General features: G+C 36.3%; 2 protein-coding genes across 3 annotated transcripts; one reads left to right on the top strand and one right to left on the bottom strand.

The window, feature by feature from the left end:
- The first annotated feature begins 9,063 nt into the window (after positions 1-9,063).
- LOC121982109 (RNA demethylase ALKBH10B-like) lies at positions 9,064-13,051 on the top strand. 2 transcript variants are annotated; one of them, XM_042535018.1, is made up of 8 exons: positions 9,064-9,213; positions 9,294-9,895; positions 10,907-11,040; positions 11,185-11,302; positions 11,546-11,647; positions 11,835-11,950; positions 12,055-12,209; positions 12,333-13,051. In XM_042535018.1, the coding sequence occupies exons 2-8, from the start codon at positions 9,325-9,327 to the stop codon at positions 12,787-12,789; spliced, it is 1,653 nt and encodes a 550-aa protein (XP_042390952.1). In that variant the 5' UTR covers positions 9,064-9,213; positions 9,294-9,324; the 3' UTR covers positions 12,790-13,051. The 2 variants fall into 2 exon arrangements, with proteins under 2 accessions (XP_042390952.1, XP_042390951.1); XM_042535017.1 differs by having other exon boundaries at positions 9,148-9,895.
- An 8,588-nt stretch (positions 13,052-21,639) lies between these two features.
- Positions 21,640-23,372, bottom strand: LOC121982108 (BSD domain-containing protein 1-like). The gene has a single exon (XM_042535016.1). The coding sequence runs from the start codon at positions 23,252-23,254 to the stop codon at positions 21,833-21,835; it is 1,422 nt and encodes a 473-aa protein (XP_042390950.1). The 5' UTR covers positions 23,255-23,372; the 3' UTR covers positions 21,640-21,832.
- Positions 23,373-23,863: the final 491 nt, after the last annotated feature.

Here is a 23,863-nt window from a genome sequence, read left to right as displayed (position 1 = left end):
TGCTCCGTCCTATAACATAAAAAAATGTTAGTGTCGAGTCAGGAAAGGGGTCCTGGCATTGACCCTCCGACGCTTAAGTTAGTCACCGAAAAAATGAAAGGAAACAGAGCAACAGTAAACATGTATGTGAATAGTGAATAATGCATACCTCCGTCAGTGCATGGACCCCCCTTTATATAGCGCCTCATCGGGCGACGTGCACACTCCTCAAGGTGTGAGCATGTTCTCCAAATTATCCTATGAAAATACATGTCAAAAAAATGGCTCTGACACCATACCTTAATATGACATGCAAATTTCTAACAAAACAGTAGAAACTTCCGTCGTACGATCCGCCTATTGACCATGCATGCTTCGTTGTCAGCGGTATTATCTCCCAAAGGGATATCAATGGATATGAGAGGGGCTCCACTGCTTGACCGAACGAAGGAGTCGCTCAGCCGGGGATCCACGCTCAGTTGACCTCTGCTGCTTCCTGTAATGACTTAGTTTGGTAGATTATTTCAGCCTAATCGGGCGAGCGCTCCGGTCGCCTTGACGTTCCTCTGCTTCGTGATGAGTACATGATGCTCTTACCGTAGTGCTCTTGGTTGTACGGGTATTCTGCTTGGACCCGCTATTCGTCGATCGGACATTTAATGCTTGATCGGCAACTGCAGTAGACATCCGCTCGGTCCATCTTTTGATGAACCTGTTGATTCTCTAGCATTGACCGCCCCGACTATGACCTCCACATTGACCTTGACTTTAACATCCACATCATCTGCTACCTTCGCCCTTGACCCGCACTAGGTGGATCCCTTATCACCGCATCAAAGTCTAAGCCGAAAAACTAGTTGAAGGACTCTTGCGACCACTCAACATATGTTAAAGTGTTTTTCTCACCCGCCTTTTCTCTCCCATGATTTGAGATATATGATATTTCTTTCAATCGTTGAATGCATCATTCAAGGTCAACTCCAATGCTAGTAGTAGTTTTTGTATAATTCTAATGAATAATATTTTTCAGTAAGTGTAATTGCAATTGATGGTATATTTGCAGGCATTCAACATTCGACTCAATCAGTAGTAGTAACAATATGATTCCAATTCCCTTCCGCAAGTCTATAATGGGTCGATAAAGCCTTTTTAGTTATAGCAGTATTTTGGTCTCATGAAGCTATTCCATGTCTATTAGACTAGTACTTACAACAGTCCATCAAATCAAACATAGAAATGAAATAAACCTTTGTTTCATTCCATAAATCAAACTAAGTACATATATTTGTATTCCATTCATCCTCTACTTTGTGGCCCGATCGATGTGGCTACATTGAGCCTAGAATTAGGTCCGCATCAATATACTTGAATGAATATAATGGTCTAAATGCCTAAACTCAACCCACTGGCAGTAGATTGAGCTAGACTTCATACACTCAGCCTATGTTGACTTATAAACTCCCTTAACTACTGGTTTTAGTGTGTTGGCCAAATTACATTATTACAAACACTTGTTCATTATAAGGTCCGGAAATACAATTATAAGCTAAATCTTGTATTTGCTTGTGATTTGTTATCATATATATATGGCTGTTTTCATTTAGTTGAATCAACAGCTCTGCTCAAGGATGAAGAAAGTAGTTCCACTAATTGGAAAAGTAGCATGCCCAAAAAGTTCAAAAAGAGAAACAATAGCTTCCTTCACAATTCTTTACCGACAAAAGGAAAAAAAATACATAAATACTTAAACTAACTGTAAGATTAAGTCCATATGAATGGACTAAATCCAATTAAGTCCACATAAGTGGACTTAATCTTCATAAGATAAGTTTATACTTGATTAACACACAGACAACTAATTTACTATTAAGAAAACTAAACCTCAATGAAGTGATCTAAAGCTTAATTACATATAAAGAGGTTTGGATTAAATGAATATAGATTCAATATGTAAACCCAATAACCCGATTCATTAACATTAATGGGTTGTTTATGATGAATGGACTTTAAGGTGGATAGTCCCTATAGGATGAACTTGGTATATAAGGGAAGATGCTCATGAATTAGGACATGCTCTTCAGCTTCTTCATTGACCTCCTCTCTTCTCCATTGAGAAGGAATACGGATTGTCGTCGCCCACTCCTATAGAAGATTATTCCGCGCTTGCAGGATCTCTGGCGACAAATAAAAAGCAATATTCCTTAGCGATGGATTCAGGTAAGCTCTTCGCTAGCTATTGTTTCGGTTCTCTATATTGCTTTAAAGATTGATGATATCTAGATCTTGTCATTGATGCATCCTTTATTTTATTATTATTTTTCAATAATTTGGCATATATTCATCAATTTTTACATTTGATTTCATATAGATAAGCATAATTGATGTATATCCAATGAATGCAACATGGATAGGTTAGGATTTAACCTATGAATCGAGCTTTTTGCATTATTAAAAAAGAACATGATTGGCAGCGCAGTTTTAGGGTTCTTTGAGCTAAAAAATTGTGATCAGATTGTCAGTCACCAATCGATTGGGTAATCGATTAATGTTCACTAATCGATTACCATGAAGGCTTTTTGCATTACCAATCGATTAGCAAGAAGGCTTTTTGCATTACTAATCAATTAGCATGAAGGCCAATCTATTAGGATTGCCAGATAGAGACGGGATTCCAAATCAATTGAGTTGATCGATTGGTGTTCATCAATCAATTGAGCCAAACAATTATTTGAACTTGATTTACGAACAGAGAGTTTTCAAATTGATTGGGTGATCTATTGCTGTTCATTAATCGATTATCATGAGGAGTTAATCAATTACAGAATTTGAGGATACCCATAGAGGGTTTTCAAATCGATTGATTGATCGATTGGTGTTATTAATCGATTGGGCAATCGATTGCAGTTCATTGAGAGGATAGATTCCATGTTAGCAGATTTATTCACTAATGACTTGTCACCCAAAGTGTTTCATCAACATGTGCTGAACATGGGGTTCTTTCTTTTGATGAAGTACTAATTATGTAGGAATTTGTATTTTGTATGATGCTCTATATTCATGAACACACATTTTAGCTTATTATATATACTGCAAATTTTCTATATATGTGCATGATTTTGATTTTTTCTGACATATAAATATCATATTTACTGTTACAATTTTACATCTAGTTGTTGTAAATATGATGTGAACTCCATTAGGAGTCATAAAATTGAATCATGATTTATCATTGTGATTTAGCATAAAGTTTTGGTAAATATGATTTAGATCCGGTTTGAGTCATAAAGAGGATTTATTGAGAATGGACATTTATAGATCACATTTCGTATCATTCTTATACTACACATCCACATTTGATCTATGTTGTTAATGATTACTATTGAGTCTTGTTACAGTTATAGTAGTTATGACTTTTTTAATCCTATACCAATTGATTTAATAGACCATATTGTTTAAAGGGTTATTTAACCCATAAAGTTTGTCATGTTGAGATCAATTAAGGGGTTGTGTGGTATATACAAAATTATGTATAGCCCAAGTGGGAGATTATAGGATTAAGTCTATATAGGTGAACTAAATCCAATTAAGTCCACATGTGTGAACTTAATCTCCGTAAAGTGAGCTTACACTTGATTAACACATACACAACTAATTGCCATTAAGAAAACTAAACTCCAATTAAGTGATCTAAAGCTTAATTGCATATACAAGAGTTTGTATTAAATAGATGCAAATTCAATGTATAGATCTAATAACTCAGTTCATTAATATTAATGGGCTATTAATGATGAATGAGTTTAAGGTAGATACTTCTTATAGGATGAACTTGATATATAAAGGAAGATGCTCATGAATTAGGATATGTTCTTGAGTTTCTTCATTGCCCTCCTCTCGTCCCTATTGAGAAGGAATACGGATTGTCGTTGCCCACTCCTGTAAAAGATTATTCCACGCTTGCAGGATCTCCAGTGACAAGTAAAAAGTAATAGTCCTTAGCGATGGATTCAGATTAGTTCTTCGCTAGCTACTGTTTCGATTTTCTATATTGCTTTAAAGATTGGTGATAACTAGATTCTTTTGTTGATGCATCCTTTAGTTCATTATTGATGTATTGCAATTCTTACTCCGACTTCATTGAAGTTACTGTGTCATGTTTTCTTGATGAGTAAATGGTGAGATAGGAGATAATCCTAAGATCTCGCTGAGTCTATCAAGCATCGAGGCCACTTGCATCTCCATCGGCTTTTGAAACGTAGTGACCAAAAATCTTAACTTAATATTACTGCTTGAGAAACATCACTGAGATTAAGTTGATGCTTTACTTTGCTTGTAGTCTTGTTCTTGACTCTTGTAATATAGCTTTTGGTTTTTTGTTATCAATCAATGGTCTGATGAATTCTGGTACGCAACAAATATTCTTTCCAAGCGGACCAAAGCTTTCACCATCTTCCGCGGGTTTCCGGAGTCCACTTCTCCTTGCCTTAGTATCTTTGTTTCTTCTGTGTTCTTGTCATGCATGGACACTCCATTTGAAAAAAAAAAACAAAAGAATTTATTACAATGTAGCAAAGCATTGCTTGAATAGCTTCATCTCCATGTGCATCACCCAATGGCATATATCATCTTGGGACCAGATATCTTTTATGAAGGAGTGACGTTTACTGGCTGTTTTTTTTTTTGTTTTGAAATCTATCATTGTCTGTCACAATCATATATTAAATATTGGCATCAAGTATGTTTATTGGTCAGATTTCTCTAATTCAATATGATCGTCTGATATAGTCATAAAGGATTAATTCAGGGAATTATATCTTGCTCCTCATCTAAACTAACATGGATCATATATCTACTTATATAACTTTTTTTTTTTAAAAAAAAAGGATTTATATAACCTTTTAATCTACAAGTATTGCTTTTTGCTTAATAATTTGTATATTAAGGAGATGGAAGCCTGATTTAGTCAATACAGAGATGTTTATGCTAATGTTAAAAAATGCTACTTGAATCTCCCTATGTTTATATTACTGTCTTTTGACATTTTATTAATGGTGAAGAGTGCATGTCCTAAAGAAACTAAGATTTATAAATTTTCATGATTAGTTGACTCCATATTTGTTTATCAGAGTTTGCTTCACCACAGCTGTCACATCATTTTAAAAGGCAAGCCTAAATAGTTTGGTATTCCATTTGCAGTTTGCTTGCTTTACCAATCGCTTTGTCTTTTAAAAAAGTTCTGAGCTCAAATTTGCTCTTCACATTCCATCAAACATTGTGCTTTAGTTTACCATCCAATCATGACATGCTGAGGAATCAGAAGATTTTCTGACCTTAATGCCATTGTTCATCATCATCGCAGTGAAATTATAACCTTGACCAATGCAACACAGTGCAATCGTGTAGCTAGACCTTTCAATATCCTTAGTATAGGACACTACTGAGCAGAGCAGAAAGGATATTTGGTGGGTCAAAAAATTGGATGGTAGAAGTGAGTGAAGGAGATCTACTTGCTTCGTGGATTCGAATGCTTAGGAGACTTCTTTCTTCCACGTAACTTCCCCACAAATACATTGAACTGGGGGAGGCAATAAGTATCAGATTCCTTTTTTGCCTTAGGAACCTTAAAGCTTCAATGATACTTATCATTCTTGACAGGTGCTGCAGGAGCTGTTCTTGACCATCCAATTACTTTACTAAACTAGAAAAGAAAGGTTAGATTCTCTCAAGTGCAACTAAATTATGTGTGATTAGAATATGAAAATAGAGAAGAATCGATTCTTTGTCAGATATTGTCTAGTTGGTCTTACCTGAGATGGATACTAGTGAGTTTTACTGCAACGAAGTTAAGTCAGAAACTAAGAGATCCTTCTTATAAAACTTGTACCAAGGATGCATAGCAATGCAGTGTCAAAGAAACTGTATCTTGTTGTATTTGCTTACTGCCCAACAATGATGAGCATGCATATAGAAAGCATAGAGCAAGAGTTCAAGCACCCAATTGGTGGACTCCAAAGAACAAAAGTATTCTTTTTGTGCTACCTCCTGCAGTCAACTTGCACACATGAAAGCTTCACAAAGAGCATATTTTGAGTCAAGAACCTTTTTTCCAGTGATCCATCCATTTGTGCTCCCCAATGTTTCTTGAATGATGAATGAGTGGTGCAAAAGAATACCTAGCTATGACAGACAACCTTGAGAGGGACCTTTAGTCGCCTCTGCAATAAAGATATTCTGCTCGATATTTATCTTTAAGGTCATGCATCTTTGCAACAAAATCAAAATTATATGCATGCCATAATATATCTGCAACTTGACTACTAAATTACTGCAGTTGCATCAGTTTGCTGGGATCATTTGCTTCATTAGTTGAATCACAAGGATGGCCACATATTGCAAAGTTTAATTATCATTGTACTGAAAATTACCGACATCAACGAATATATAAAGCTACAATTGCAATAATCTAGACAGAAATGGAAAACGAGATCTTTCATGCTTGCGTACTTTGTTAGATTAATGACTTCTACACTCTGAGTTAATGATGTGACAACAAAAACAAATTAAACTGCTATAGTCTAATCCTACGTCCCCTTAATGCGCGCGTAATCAAGATACTAATGAACTGCCCTGTTCCATTTTTAATTTAATGACAGATTCTTAAGGACATTGACAGAGGATGGAGATTCCAAAGCCATGGATGTCTTCTTTTCTGTCCTTTGTACCAAACGAAAATTTATTAAGTTTTATAACAAGCAAACCGGAAATCTTTCTAAAGCACGGTTGCCTTTTTCTATGTTTGGCACAAAGAAGCAAATTAAAGAGAGCAGCACGAAGGGATTGGAGTAGGGACTGGCGAGCACTCTGAAGGAGCCATGTATCTTTAATTTGGTGGTGCTGCTCTTTTAGTTTCCACCATCCAAAGAGCACTCCGAGCTTTGGTACACACTGTAGATTATTCCTTGGAAGGGAACAAGGAATAGGACCACAGAATGGATCGCCCTTACTTAAGGTTGGGCTACCAAATCTTTTTCACTCTTTTGGATCAGTGATGATAATGCTGTTATTTATATTTCGGATTTAATGAAATCAAAACAACCTTTTTCATATCCTCTTTCAGAATACTAAAAGAAGTTGATGGTCCTACACATGAATTTAGATGGGAAAGAAAGAAAGTGAGAGTGACAAAGATGCGATAAGATTGCTTAAATTGCCCTTCATTTATTTACTGAATTGCGTGCCTTCCAATTTGAGTTCATCAGGATTTGGTTGTGCTTATTTCAAAGTTTGAGCTTTCTAAATCAATGCTATTCGACAGGTTCACCGAAGGTAGATGGACCATACCTAGTTGAGCAATTTTAATATTAACGAGGAAAATCAAACACGTAATAATTTATATTGGAGCAAAAAGGTACCCTAAGTGGTTCAATATCGTTATCATGGTAAAATATAGACAAGTAAATCGATTCAAATTACATCATCGTTAGTCCACAATCACAACTCACGACGACCTTTAAAACTCAACGCGTCTAAACATATCTTCTTCTATATCTTAGTCACCTGTACTAATAGTTAATAATCATCTGTGATTTAACTCATCTATATTATTCTAGGTACAGATTGATAGGGTATTAGGAATGATCAAATCTCCTTTTTTTTCCGCCAGACTATGATCATAAGCTCACGACCAATCCACGGCTGAAAGCTTATGGCTAGACTATGCATTGGCCTACTTGCAGCCAAGCTATGAGCACACACAGAGAGACTTGCCAGCAGCTAGGACACAAGCTCAATGTGAGTTTGTTGTTTGCTCGTGATAGGCAATAACAAAAATTTAGAGGAATTTTACTAAGAAGAAAAGAAAAAGTAATTTCGCCTAATTTTAGATGGATGAGAAATCGGTCCAGATTGATCCGTGGCTAAATTTTAAATTTTATTTTCCTTTCTTGCAAGATGACAAGAAGTGATGTGAATATAAAGCCTAGTAAAATTTACTTCTTCTAGCTCTAATTAATATAATGGATTTATGACAACTTTATATAAAGTACCATTCATAATTTTTTTTTCTCACTTTTTAGCATTACAAAGCTTCCAATTATGGACAATATGCATACGTAAATTGAAGAATTTTTAATATATTTCTAATGAACAAATAACTTAAATGACGTATAGCTCATTTCCTTGCCCAATCATGCACAAATAAACTAATATAGCTTTATTTATCTCCACATTGATGTAAAATAAACATGGCCAGCGAATCACCTGCAAAATCAGGCAGCACTGTTTTGGTCAAATCAATCGCTTCCAAATTTTCAACCAATAAAGAAAAATCACGTTTCTCTTGACATAATCGGGGGCTTTAGATTCCAGCCGCACACGTGTACAAAATCCAGAGTATCTGCTAAAATATTTCTCGTGCCGCCTCACGTGCTCGACTACTGTACCCAATTTTCCTTCCCATCTCTTTCCTAATTCTTTACGTGTTAATTTGGAAATTTCCGGTTGGACTTTGGTTCGCCAATCGACCTCGGACCGTTCGGCACTGAACCGGGTCTGATTTGGTCGGTTCCCTCAGTCTGGCTCGGAAGGAAGGGGATCAGAAACGAAAGCGGCTAGAGTTTCTTAGACAGGGAACGCGAAAGGGAGAGCGATCAGTGGAGGACATGGAGAACACACTGTGGGTCCCGGGAAGATCTCTGTTGGCTGTCTCAGATGGGATGTCAGATTTGCCATCGACCAACTGCTATCGTAAAGGTGCACGCCACGGGCGTTAACAAATAATGAATGAGGAGGAAAAAGGAAATTAAAAGACTGCTCGTGTCTCTTTCAAGTTTCAAGCCTCAACCGACGTGCTAGCTGACGACTTCGCCACGTCATCCTCCACCGGAATGCCAAGCAGTCTAGTTTTTTTTTTTTTTTTAAATTTTAATTTTTATATATGAGTTCGTTCCCAAATCATATACAAGGAGATAAATTAGCCGACCGTAAAATTTGATGAGCAGTATAACTCAAAGGTACCAGCATGATTGATGAAACATTGAAACTATCATTATTTAGGTGCCTCTCGGAACTGGTATTGGCCTGATCGCCCGGTTCTGGTGCTCCGGGCCACTTTGGTTCGCCACGTGGAAATCGACGTGTATATCGACGTGTATTGGATCCAGCTGTATATATACGGCCCTTGGGGTCTCCTCCTCTTGGTCTCAAGATATTTGGTGTCTGCAGTCTCAGCAATTTACTGTGAATTTCAAATCCTTTTTTTTTTCTTTTATATTTCTGTTCTTAATCTCTCTCGCTCTCGCTGTCACCGGGATTCGTAGGAAGAGCGGCGATTGAGTGATCTCTGGAGCGATGGCGGCAGTGGTGGCAGGGGCCGGTACCTCGGCGGCGGTACCGGAGCTATACGCGAGGGACGCGATGATCGCGTGGTTCCGGAGCGAGTTCGCTGCCGCGAATGCGATCATCGACGCGCTTTGCAGCCACCTGGCGCAGATAGGGGGTGCCGAGGAGTACGAGTCGGTGTTCGCCGCCGTACACCGTCGTCGTCTCAACTGGATCCCGGTGCTCCATATGCAGAAATTTTACTCCATCTCCGACATCTCCGCCGAGCTTCATTCGGTGGCGGCCAATCGATCTCCGGCGAAGGATAAGTTCCATGCAGTGTTTCGGCCGGAGGAGAAGCCTAAGGCGATCGACATCCCTCCCGCGAAGGAGGAAATTGCCGCGGCGGAGGAAGCGGTGGCAGAGGGCGTTGAGATCGGCGTAAAGGATGCGGCGGCGGCGGAAATACCTTCGGACGAGGCGGCCTACGGTAGCATTGAAGGTGCGGGGATCGAGGAGCAAGCGGTGGCGGCGACGGAGGTTTATTCTGGGGGAGATGCTTCGGATCACAAGGCAGTTGAAGATGGTGACGCCGACAAAGGTAACTAATTAATTTATCAAATCAATTAATCAACGGATGCCATTTCAATCATTCTCTCAAAATTTCAACACTTTTTTCCCCCGCGGCTACAGCTTTTTACATTTCTAGATCTCTTCTCCAACGTGAGTTAGCTTTGAACGAAATTCCAATTCGATAGGACGGCCCTGATAGAGTTTCTCTTCACCCTCTGAGCATTCAGCAGTCGATTGTGTGGCCGTGGCCTCCCGGCGGTCAGATCGAGATAGACCCTGTAAGTGAAAGCGTCCACAGACATGGGGAATCGTTGATTTTCCGTCTTTCCTTCAACTTTTTAGGTAGTCAGAAGAGGAAGCCAATTAGCTCGGAAGCCGTGGAGAAGCTGCGGATCGCATTGGGGATGAACCAAAAGCAAGCGGTGCTGCCCTCGCTTGACGCGGCTCCCTGGCGTCACGTGGCGATTGTTCTCGTGTGACGCGGACCACGAGGGTTACGATCCGCAATTAACGATCGGACGGTCTAAACCAGCCGATGATCCCCACGAGTCGGGTGGGAGTGGGAGGTGGGTGAGGGTACATGTGCCGCAACCCGTTTGGTAGTCAACCAGCCTACCCCCTCGGGGAAGGGGTTTGGTGGTGCTGGCCCAGTCACCTCGCCACGCCGTTGTTAGGGATCCGGCGCAACGGCGTCCACATGCCTGTGGACCGCCGGGCCCCGCCAGTGGTGGCTTTAGGTGGCGTCCGTGGAGGCGGAGCCCATCTCGATGGAAATGGCCGCCGCCTAAACATTATTTGCAATAGACCATTCTGGCGGCGACTGCAAGGAAAATTCCATTTTGCAAGCATTTAGGGCATTTGGACTTTGAACTTTATTTCTTCACCGCTGTGCCCAACTACCATTTCAAGTTTTCTACGGCATGCGTTTTTTTGCTGTGGTTGAAGTGCTGGACCATAAATGAATCTCATGTTGAAATTTCAAAATCCTTCTGAGTTGTTGATTCAGGCATTAACTGTATATTATAATTGCACGTGTTAGGATCGCAAGAGGAGCTGGGTTCGGTGGCGGAGGTCAACGTTTGTACTGAACGTGGAGATTGCTTGGTGCCTCGCCCAGAGAGGATCAAGATCTCCAAGGGTTTTGTGGCGAAGGAAGCAGTGAAAGGGCATATGGCGAGTTCTATCTTAACATCATTGGACACAATTTCTGTATAGAGATGCAATATAAGATGCTGTAGGAAGTAGAAGTTTTGCATTCATATAAAATTAGCAAGCTTCCCATATGATCAAGTGTATTGATTATTGTGATTTTGTCAGGCCAATGTTGTAAAAGGTCTCAAGTTGTATGAGAACATTTTCTCAGAGTCAGAGCTACCAAGCCTTGTTGAATACATCAATGAGCTTCGTCTGGCAGGACGCAGAGGAGAACTACCTGGTAAAATTCTGCTCTATCGTTTATTACTTTCTAGTATCAAATCACTGCATTTCTTATTAATGAGATTGCTTTTCATTAATCAAATAGTTGATACTGCCATCAGTTTTTTTGGTCAAAAATGTGTCTTCTTGTGTTTGAGATTGGTCAGTATGTCAACATAGGTTTTGTTTGGAGGCATTCTGTACTGTAGTTGATCAGGAGTTAACAAATGTGGAATAACTGCATTTGTGCATTTGTTTTCAGGAGAAACTTATATTTTCTTCAACAAGCAAATAAAGGGGAACAAGAGGGAGATCATTCAACTTGGTGTGCCATTATTCCAATCAGCTACTGAAGAGGGAGCAAGTAAAGATCACAATTCTAAAAATTGTTCCAATTCTGTTAATTTCAATTAATTTGGCATCAATATGAAAACTTGCTACTTTGGTCATTCAACAATCCATGAATAAACTAATGATGATGTTCACAAAAAAAGGAAAAAAAGAAAAACAATCCCTAATTGATGGACAAAGTGTTTTTTTTGTTTATGTAGGCAATATAGAATCGATTCCCTCTGCTTTGCAGACTGTAATTAATCACTTGGTTCAGTGGCGCTTAGTACCAGAAAGTAAGAAGCCTAACAGCTGCATTATCAACTTCTTTGATGAGGTAACACTTTTTTATAGAGTTAATTGGAATTATGCTTAGAACTCTAAAGTTTGAAGTTCAAGTTTTCTCACGCGCCTCTCCAACTTTATTTTGTTTTTCTTCAGGATGAGCATTCACAACCCTACTTCAAACCTCCGCATCTCGAAAATCCCATTTCAACGCTTCTCCTCTCTGAAACTACAATGGCATTTGGGCGGTCTCTGATCAGCGATCATGAGGGAAATTATAAGGGATCTCTGACTCTTACAGTTAAGGAAGGGTATACAAACAAACTTGAATTCCATTTTGAAATTGTTTTGTTAGACACTACGAGCAACATTAGTTTGTTTAGACAATTCAGTTATGAAATTCTTACATAATAATCATGCATAACATTCTGCAGATCGCTGCTAGTTATGCGCGGGAATAGTGCGGACATGGCAAGGCATGTTGTGTGCGCATCACCAAGTAAGAGGATGACCATAACATTTGTGAAAGTTAGAACTTTCACTCTCCATTCAGATTCACCTACTGCCATCCAGTCCAACAAAGCAATGACCTTGTGGCAATCAGGAAACCCGACCTCCCCGCAAAAGGTGCCTAATGGCGGAATCATTGCCTATGGACCTCCTGCCATGATCCCTGCTACATGGGGTTTGACTCTCCGCACCCCTGTTGTTATGCTGGCACCACCACCTAGAGCAGTTGTCATGAACCCGATTAAGAAGGTTTCACGCAACGGAACGGGTGTCTTCTTGCCATGGGCAATTGGCCCAAAGAAGTACACCAAGCATCTCCCTCCACGCATTCAGAAGAGGAGGCTGCTAGCCTTGCCATCCCCTCTAGAAGCACAAGCATAGATTCTTCCGGCAGACTCAAACCGAAAAGCGTGGATTAGCTGGCCATCAGGCCTTTTTTTTAAGAATCATAGAGATGGCAATTGCAACATTAGGGTGCATGTTCTTTGTTAGTTATGTCTTGTAAGGAAGTGGATGTAGTTATGGTTGTGTCTAAATGGTGAAGAGGGGTTTCATGCCAAGGAATGTCTTTTTCTGAAGTTAGATAGATTCCTGGTCTCATATTTCTTTCTAGGTGGAATTCAAGTTTGCATTTCCTTTGTCATTTGGTATTCTTTTAATCGTTCGATCAGCCTAACTCAAAACCAGATCTTGAGGCACAAATCATGAACTCTATTGACTATTATGTTTGGAACTCGAGGACGGATGCCCCCTCGTTTCGATTTTTCACTGGCTCAATAGGAGGGCTAGCAGAGACAGCCAAAAATTTTGACCTGCATCTTTTCTACTGATCAACTAATAGCTATTTCAATATTTCACCTGATTAACTATGTCTCATATTGCATGGATAGGAAAGTCAAAGTCAAAAGAGAGAGATTGCTGCTCTGAACAATATTCTCAGAATCCAGAAGGCGGCTAAACAGATATGCTGATTGGCAGCTGATGTTATACCGCTAAAAAGGTGACTGTTTATATCTTATGTCTTTCATAGTCTCATTTTTAGGTAATATAAAAGGAAATAAATTATAAAATTAATGTGAGAGGGATTTTTTTTATGTCCGATCTCTTATTCTATTGTAGTAAGTTTCTCATCTTCTAATCCCATAGGGACAGCTGATGTTAAACCAGTTAACCTTCTGTTTTTCACTTTATCTAACAAGTATTCTCTAATAAAACGTCACTTTACGATTTGCGTGCAAATTAAGCCTCTCTTACCAGGCGTTCGTCAGTCTGCTTGTTGGTTGAGTCCATACCAACTCTTCTTTTCTCTCTAGAGAGTCGGAGGCATTCTGTTATTTGTTCTGAGAGTTCACTTGATGAGGCTGCTTGATAGAGAAGTTTGCATCTGCATCAGCTCATTGTATTCATCTGGATGTTAGCAACCCTCCAATCATTATTCGAAAACTTCCCAGCATATCCCCGTCAAGAGTCCCTTTGGGGATTCTAACTTTAAACCAAGCAATCATTCTTATGCAATAATGCAAGGCCAAGTTTATCTCCATCAATCATGCTCTCTTGTAACAATTTAGAACATTCTTTTAAGATAGTAAATAATTAAATCAAATGTTCCTCGGCAATTTTGATGCTTAATTTGGTAAAAATTTATTTATATCCCTTCAATGTATATATATATAATAATTAAATTTAAATACATTTAACTGGATCTAAGGTTTGAATCTCATTTGCGACATTCTATTGGAGATTTTCCCTCTGATGAGAAATAGATTTATGAACATTGGCCGTCTGAATGGACATCCATGAGCATTTTGTGATTTATTCTGATAGCTTATGGGAAATTTTCGTGTGGTCGAATCGGTCATCGTAGGATAAGTCGATTCGAATAATTGAATATCTAATGTCAAATAAAAAATAAACAAAGACCGAATATTTATTAATAAATTTTTTTATCAATATAGTAAATAATGAACTGGTAATTAAATTTATATTATCAAGTTTAATAATTAATAGGTTTAAAAATATAAATTTTTTATTTAATTAAGTGTTTGATAATATATAACCATTTGAATGACTTGATTTATTTTAAATTTAATTTAATTTAACTTAACTATCTCATTAAATAAACTTAAACATCATAAAATTTAACTCAATCTTCATTCATTTTTATCCCTTTTAATTTTACGGTGCTCCAAGTCCAAAGTTTAATTGGCCTTCTACAAACTAAACCTCCACAGTTTGTCATAATATGAACCCAATTGTAACAATTTAGAATATTCTTTTAAGATAAATTTTGAGGATTTAGTAAGAACTTATTTCCGTTAAATACAAACATGGTCAATTCAATGAAAAAGTTTAAATAATTAATTAAATAAAATAAATATATATTTGTATTTAACTCGATCTCAAGTTTGAATTATGCAGAAGCGGATCTAAGAACATTAATTGTCTACATGATTACTTTTTGATTTACTCAAATGGTCCGTGAGAAGTTTTCATGATACCAAATCGGTCATCCCAGAATTAATCGATTCGAAAAGTTAGATACCTAATATCAACTAAAAAAAATGAATAAAAATTATAAATTATTCATGAATAATAGTTATGAATAATATTCATGAATAAAATTTTAAATCATATTTAGTAATAAAATTTTTATCAATATAATAAATAAATAAATAAAATTTTAAAATAAACAAATAATTAATTTTTTATTATCGAGTTGAATAATTAATCAATTTATAAATATAAAAATTTTAAACAATTAAATAAATTTGAATTGAAAGTTTGATAAAATATAAACAAATTAAACTAAGCTCGTAAAAAAAATTTAAGTTAAATTTAAATGACTATTTTAATGATTTGATTCATTTAGGATCGATTTCATTTAACTCAATTATTTTATTAAATAAATATAAATATCATAAAATTTAGTTCGACTTTAATCATGGATAACCCTTTTTTATTTTTAAGTTGCTCCAAGTCCAAAGTTTAGGTGGCCCTTCTAAAAACTATAATATTATCCTAATAAAAAGATAATTACTTATGTCTATCTCAAACGTTACTCGTACTCTGTCCCTATATTATATGAAAAAAATAAATTATATGAACAATTTATATAGATCCTTAAGTGACTAAGACATGAGAAAAAAAAAATGGAGATAGGCATCAAATTGGTCATGACAGCAAATCCGCTGGTATTCCAGACTATCACATTTCATAGGTTAGATCCTCTGATTCAAAAAATTCCGAATTAGAAAAGATACTGTCTATTCATTTGTCGGATGAACTGGATCCCATCTGTTAAACAGGTAGGATCCAATTCATCCAACCAATGAATGAACACATAGAATCTGTCTCGAGGTACAAAATGTACGGTATTATTACGAAGACAATAAAAGAAAGAAAAATCTTAAATTTTAATTTATATTATTTATTGTGTTGATATAATATAACTGTAAATTAGAAAAAAAATTTCAACCATAACTTTAACTTTGTGTGCATTCCCTATATCTAAAAGACTTTGTTTCCACATCCTACATATAAAGTTTCATTTGCTTCAACTCTTTTATGTCTAATTACCTTTCAAATTTTTTAGGTACAAAAAGTCCAAAAATAAATATAATTCCTCTTAAATTCAATACTTTAAACTAGAATCCAACATATATCTATCAAAATTATCCCCTCATATTTTTTTAGGTATAAAAACTCTAAAAATAAGTATAATTTCTCTTAAATTCGATACTTTAAACTTGAATCCAGTATATATATATATTTTTTATCAAATTGAATATGACTTTTTTCTTATTTAATATAAGTTATTCTAAATTCAACATCATTCAAAGAAAATCTAATATATTTTTCATTTAATTAAAGTGGAAAAAAATCATGCTTAATTTGATAGAAAATATACTGAATTCTAATTTAATGTGCTAAATTTAAAAAAAATTATACTCATTTTTAGACTTTTATACTTGAAAATATCAGGAACAATTAGGTAAATTAATGCCTATTATATTTAACTAGGGAGTGGAAATACAAATTTTGGTCAATAGAAACTACACGTAAAGTTGAGTTTATGATTAGGACTACATGCAAAATTGAGTTTATGATTGAGGATTACGTATAAATTTACCCTTGAATATACAAATAGATAACAATAAATAAATCTTATATGTTAATAAAAATTATGGATAAATTAAAAAAAACAGATTATATATATATATATATATATATATATATATATATATATATATATATATATATATATAATGTAATTAATTTTTAAAATACTAATTTAAATATGACGTACAAAATAACTTAACGTTCTATAATACATTTATATATAAAAAAAGATTAAGGCTCCATTTCTTACTTGTAATATATTTAGTGTGTCCCAAGAAAACTAATTAATTAAAATATATACAACAATAATAATTAAATATTTATCCCAATAAATAAGATCGGATTATCATAATCAATCCCTATTATATTATCATATATTTAAATTTAAATTTTTTTAATTATTGTTAATCAAAATTTCTTTAGTAATTTTTTTCTCTATTAATATGTATATTATATTATGATTTTCCCTTTTCATCTTTTACATTTCGCCTTATTTAAAGAGCAATCCATATGAGTAATAAACCAATACATAGATCAACAAGCAAAACATACGAACTAAGGTTGGCGAGTTAATCGGTACAATTTATCAAAGTGGATCAATTCAATTGTGGCAAACAGTGAATATGCTCACTCTCAGCGCCCCCGTCAACCCGTTCCAGAACCAATACGGAGGAGGTAAATCACGGACGGAGACATTTATCTCAACTTTGTCGAGATTCGAACTCCAGACCTCATTATGACAACACCTCATGCACTAACCACTAGACCCATTCGAGGGAACAAAGTGGATCAATTAAAACATGTTGATTAGTCAAGGCAATCTAAACGAGTTGGGTGGGCCTAGTGGGTCAAACCAACCACATGGGTCGATTGATCCGATAATCTAATCAAATTGAATGGTTGAATCAACCTAAGCATGCAAATCAAGTGATTTGGTTGGATGATTGAGCAATTGAAGCAAGCAAGTGGTCAACGCTAGATGATCTGGTTGAGATGGTCAATCCAACTAATTTGATTCAAGTAGACCAATTAATCTACTTGATTCAATCTAGCCAAGGGATCTAATAAAGGCAAGTGATCTAGATGTCGTGAGCAAGTTGGTCAATCAAGGCAAATTGATCAAAACAATCAACTTGATCAAATTGGGTAACATATTTTATTATTATTATTTTATTTATTTATTTATTCTTAAACTCTCGATTATCCCAATTAAATTTTACATTTAAAATTCAAAACTCGAATTGAATTATAGTATTAGATATAAAAAAATAAAATAAAAAATTATATATATAAAATAAAAAAACAAATATTTTTCATAGATAAATTAATTTTTCAATAAACAAATAAAGCCTAACAACTGAATAGTGACCACAAAATTATCATTTACATTTTCAAACAATGATTTTGATGTCACAAATTAAGGAATAACAATAACTAAGCCACTTGTAACTTTGAAATTTTTATTACTGTAGTTGTTTACCCCTCAACTCTAAGTTGTGCTTCAAAAGTGATATTAAGAAAATTTTCATACAAATAATCTTACAAAATTATTGTTTTTTTTTATTTGCGACTGAATATTTAAGTCTAATAGTAAAAGTTTCAAACCATACAAATGCATCATTGTAGATAATTCATATATACAATCACTGAACAATAAATTTTTATCTTCCCCCTTAGTTTGATTTGAGTGTCCAGTGTTCTTAGTCTTTTTGCTTAAAAAGTTAAAAAAACTTATGAACATGTGGTAAATCTTGATCAATTAATTATCTTTAACATCATTCTCAAACACACATTAATCCACATACATGTTCTCACAGCAGAAATTTCGCCAAGGAAAACTCTTATTACTAAAACAATTCATAAAAAAACTATAATCCATAAAGCAAAAGTTTTAGAACCCTTTTGCTCGCATCCTAATGAACTTGGCATTTGGCATCTGTGACTTGTTCGGTATCTACATTAATAATCAACCTACAGTAGGGGAAGTCTCAAGCATATAATTGACTCCAAAATTCTCAACTCTAGCGAATAATAAAGTTTTAAGCCTAAAACATCATTAAGTTTTTAATTAAATCAATATTTATCAAGTTATTCATGTGTGAAGAGGGAACAAACAAGTCAACTGAAACATAAACATCCAACTTGAAAAAACAATGCCTCGTGAAGTTGAAACAACATTCTCAGATAAATCTGGCAACTTAACATGCAACAGAATGGAACCTATTAGATAGAGTGTCATATGGTGTGGTCAAGCAAAATAGAACCTGTTAAAATTGCAATATAGTTCCAACATTCTGAGACAAAATTCAAGCTTAGTTAGAAATATTACAGACAATAAGTGCAGTGAATTACACTTTCAGTTAAAATTTCTCAAACTTACCAAACAATCCATCAGGCATCAGGTACATCGCTTGTTATCTACCACTCTAGTGATGTGGAACATAAATAAAATGGATGATATGGACTGGATTATCAATCTTAAATATGTCAAATCCTATAAAAATACATTAAATTTTGCAGAAATTTTCATGATGCCGCTTTTTGGAAAAGGAAAATTAAGAGAGCAAGGAATAACCTGAAGATTTTCTGCTTCCTCCAGAATCTGCAGAATTACTGGCTTCCCCAAAAGTCTATTGCCAAATGTGCACCAGCAACCAGTGGAAGAAAAACTTCAATAACACTGTATCAACAACTAAAGATCAAGAGAAGCTACAAAGAGAATAAGGATGATTGACCCAATATAAAGCTAGTTCACTGAAAGATGTAGCGAAAACCATTATGTTAATTCTTCCAAGCACCAAACAAAAGCTAGACCCATGTCAGCATATTATTAGATAGAGAGAAAGTAAATAAATTTCCCCTTGGCAATAGTTATTGAACCAACCGCTTCCAAACTCCGAACAACTTGTTGCAGATCTCAATTGGCTCCACTATGGCTCACTCAACCCCTTTACAAGCCAGTTGTTGCTCCAGAATCATTCTTCTTGTGGACATACTGCCAGACAACCCATCAGATGAATCCAACGTCGCCCTTTCTTAGAAATCTGCCACACAGACCAACCATCATGGAGGCAAAGTTGAGCTGGGTGTTGCTTCTCAGAACAAAGTGTATGTACTGCTGCTTGACAGGTTGAACACGAGTCATATTGTACCAGAAGTCAATCAACAGAGTAGCAATGTGCATGATAAGGTCGTCATCACCAACAAGTAGAGCTTGCAACATGGCCGAGGAGTAGCTCATGTTCATCAGACAAGACTGGAGCTCATTCTCAGGGTTCAGCTTGCAACGACATGCAACATGGTGAGGTCAGTGGGCTCTTTGAAACTCTGCCACCTTGTTCAGTTATTGATGCTGGCAAACACAAAGTTGGTGCGAAACATGATGCCAATGCATTGTCGACATCCACGGCAATCTATGTGGTGCCAATTTGATTGTGGAGATGAGCAGTTCGTCTTGTGTCAGTTTCCCACTAGCATGGACCCATGTGAAGTTCCATGCCAGCCATAGGGGTCACAACCTGCGGGTACATGTTGGCTCTTGATCAGACTCGACATGCCCATGTGCCAAGAAGCCTAGCCTACCTTTTTATATAAGTCTAGCCCACCTTTTTATATAAAAAAATAAATTAGTTGCTAAATTAAATATTTATTGCTGAACCTAGCTCGAGCTCGTGTTCCATGCTAGCACAAACACCTCTAACTATACTATTACTTTGGCCTATCAAAACAAATCGAAGAAGCTGGTGTGCGTGCTATCAGTCTCGGAGTGGTGGAATCCAAAAGGGAAGTTGTTAAAAGCAAAGTTGGTATCTCTTCCTCTGCCTCTCCAACCTAAGTATAGTTTGCCACTAAACCAGGCTATATGGTTCTTAGTGAAGGTCTATTAAGACCTTGTTTGTTTTTTACAAATAAAAAAAAATCTCGCTAAAAAAAATTTAAATTAAATTGTTAGAATTGGTATTTTTAATGCATTTAAATTTATCAGAGGTGAATAATGCGATAAATATTTTTTTCTTCTTCATCTTTAATGAATTTATTTTATTTTCTAAAAACTAAAAAATAAAAATAGAAAGTTTTCAATTGCCAAACAAGGCCTAAAACTGTTTTTTTTTAATAAAGAAAAACACCTTTAGGAATAGAACTATAGTGAGTAGGAAAAAATTCTCAAACTCAAGCCACGCAGTGCCTAATTGTTCCACCATGTGTCACATTGGGACCAACCAAAAAACAGTTTTAATATATAGAATAACTTTATTCACAAATAATTCTTAAGACTTACCTAGTGGATATCAGAATACCATAGCATATGTGCGAGGACTAGAAATGTGAAGGAGAATGTCTGCAAAAGTTGAATATATAAACATTCAAGTAAGAGGACCAAAATCTACAGAATAAACTTGTGCATTGAAAACATAGATAAGTCTTGCTAGATAATATTTAAATTTAACTCCCTGGAAAGGAACCTCATTTTTGGTTCTAAGCCCTATAAATTGGAACATTAATCCAGTCCTTTCACTAGATCTCAGTGCTTTTCACCATTGAATTACGCTTGACGTTTAACACATAAGTTGATTGGAAGTAACAACAATTGCATATGATATAACCTACGGCTTTATTTAATAACAACCGAACTTAGAGAGTTAAAAGGTAGATGCAAACAATTAAAATATCCACCAGAGAACTTCTATTAAGAAAATAAACAGCTTCAGAGGTGTTTCGCATATTTGGTCTCAGATTTTTACACTGAGATGTTGTCATACCATAGTAGAATGTAAATATATATAACCTAACAACTTGATCAAGGATCCTACCAAAGGTATGCTTAGACAAAATTACAAAACAAGATTTCCATATTGCTTTTTTCAGCAATGCAATTAGATTCATAGGCAGGTAAAAGAAGCTAACTTGTGGCATTTTTTAAAAGTTGAAATGTTTAAGCTAAGATCACTCAGCTTAGATCGATAGGTACACTAATGCCTCAAAATTCTATATGATTTTGCAGCAAATTAAGCACAGAGATCCTTTGCATCACCAGATGTCTCATTCAGCAACATGTTATATGGTAACGAGAAGTCTGTATCCTATAAACAAATTTCATATATAAAACAGAGCTTTCTATAAAAATTAGCAAACATTAACATTCCAATTAAAGATATAGTACATATATTCCATGTTCAATGAGGAAACACCAACTTAGTTTGCAAATTAAGTAGCAAGCATATATGCAATTATTCACAGCATGAAAGAATTTTATTGGATAAGACGGATGCAAAACAATCAAAGTAGGCATATCTATATCCACAAATCAAGGCTTGATGGGTTCATCATCGTCCTTAATATCCCAACTCAGATCCTCATCCTCCTCAGCAGCACTAAGCCTCTTGTGTAGATTCACCTTGAGAAGAGTCACATTGGAGCCACCGGGTTTCTTCTCTTCATCCTCTGGTAGATCCTCAATCTCATCCCACCCAAGATCATCTTCCTCTGGTATAGAATTCTGACTTGAAATAATTGAAAATTCACTGTCCTTGGATGACTCTGCAGAATCTGTCTTTCCTTCAGTCAGCACAGTTTCATCCAACTTGGAGGTCAAAGAATCAACTATCAATTTACTTTCTTCAGCATTGTTAGATGTTGATATCTCTTTCTCATTAACCTTCACATCCGATCCCTTCAAAGCCCTATCTTCAGATATAACTGAAGATTTTTTCTCTGTTGAAGTATCCACTATTAACTGCACATCACTATCTTTCTCCTCTTCTGGTTTTCCAGACACATTAACATCACCAGTTTGGTCTGGATTTTCCTCCTTTCTGAGTTTTTCATCCATCTTCTCCTCGTCCTCATCATCAACATCCCAGCTCAAATCCTCCTCGGCCTCTCTCGAAATCACCCTCTTCACAAGCTTTGCTCTTGCATCTTCAGCCTGCTTCAGCTTATGCGCCTTATAAAAGTAATGGCACCAGAATGTATTGTAATCCACAATACTAGGCACCAGCTTGTTTAGGAACCCATCCAAAGTGTCATTCTCATTGCAAAGATTTTCCATCTCCTCTGCTTTCGATGCCAAATCAAATTCCGATCTCCACTTGCTGAAGTTATCAGTGTCCTCTGGGTCTTCGGTGAAGGTGCTCACATCTGACTGCATCGCAAGCAACAGCATCTCGTACCGACTGTAAATCCTAGAAGAGACAGCGGAACTGGCCGGCAGCCTTGGTTCACTGGACGATTCATCTCCTGAATCAGCCCCAGACTCCAGAGATAGGATCGCTTCCCTGCTCTGGGAAATGATGCCAGCAGTCCCTCGCCACACTGAACCGCCCAAATCGTCGATGGCCTCCCCGACAGACTCTAGGGACTCCTGGGCCAACGAGGCACCAGCCCCAAGTGACCCAGGAAGATCACGGACAGCACGCGCAGCAATCTCCCGGAACACCGAAGTCTCCTCCTTAAGGCCGGAGCTGAATTCGGCCAGGTCGCGGCGGTATGTCTGGATGATGGACTCAGACTTTGATGCAAATGTCTCGATTAGTCCTCCGAAGATCCACCCTCCAGAGTCGCCTCTGTCATCGACATCATTTTCCGGAGAATTATGACTACGGCTTTCGCCGCCAAAGGCATCCTCACCTCCTCGCGCGTTGTAGTCGCCATCGCGATCGACACGAGGAGAGGTTTGCGAGGTCGATAGGTCGGCATCCGCAGAGAAGACCGATCTGAAGAAATCCATGCCGGAGGCAGGGAACTCTTCGCGTTAGGGTTAGGGCACGAGTCGAGAGGAACGACTCACCCCGGGATGAATACCGCGAAGGTCCGTCGGTTCGTCCCGTAAAGAGAGCTGTTATCTTTGGTATATAAAAAACCACTCTCACATTCCTATTATATATTTTCTCTTTTTTTTTTTCTATTTGAAATTTTATTATTATCAATTTTTACTATCGAATTTAAATATAAATGCATAGATATATTATTAAGAAGTCCTCCATAAGTATATTAATTTTTATTTGAATTGATTTAAAGTTTTTTAAATTCATCGGTTAGTTCCGGACAAATGGTCTAAAATTAGCCGATAAATTTAAAAAACTCAAAAATTTTAAAAATTGATACTGTTCAAATCAGAAAAGTCCTAATAATCCATTAGCAATGTTAGTTATTTAGTATCATTACTAGAAATTAAAATAGAGAAAAATTAGGATTTGCTTTATTATGTAAGGAAAAGACTAGTCTATTTTTAATAGTTAATAAATAGAAAAGCCCAATAATTATAATAGTAGTATAATCTAATATCTTCTCTCAAACTTATGATGGTACAACTAGAAATATTGAGAGTTTGTCAGAT

This window comes from Zingiber officinale, chromosome 5A (genome assembly GCF_018446385.1).
Source record: "Zingiber officinale cultivar Zhangliang chromosome 5A, Zo_v1.1, whole genome shotgun sequence".
Lineage (NCBI taxonomy): Eukaryota > Viridiplantae > Streptophyta > Magnoliopsida > Zingiberales > Zingiberaceae > Zingiber > Zingiber officinale.
The sequence above is the reverse complement of the archived record's forward strand: the minus strand, read 5'-3'. Positions and strand labels throughout refer to the sequence as shown.

Coding starts and splice junctions, on each gene's coding strand:
- LOC121982109 (XM_042535018.1), top strand. CDS start 9,325: ATGGCGGCAGTGGTGGCAGGGGCCGGTACCTCGGCGGCGGTACCGGAG. Junction 11,303..11,545: donor ACGCAGAGGAGAACTACCTG/GTAAAATTCTGC, acceptor ATTTGTTTTCAG/GAGAAACTTATATTTTCTTC. Junction 11,951..12,054: donor TTATCAACTTCTTTGATGAG/GTAACACTTTTT, acceptor GTTTTTCTTCAG/GATGAGCATTCACAACCCTA.
- LOC121982108 (XM_042535016.1), bottom strand. CDS start 23,254: ATGGATTTCTTCAGATCGGTCTTCTCTGCGGATGCCGACCTATCGACC.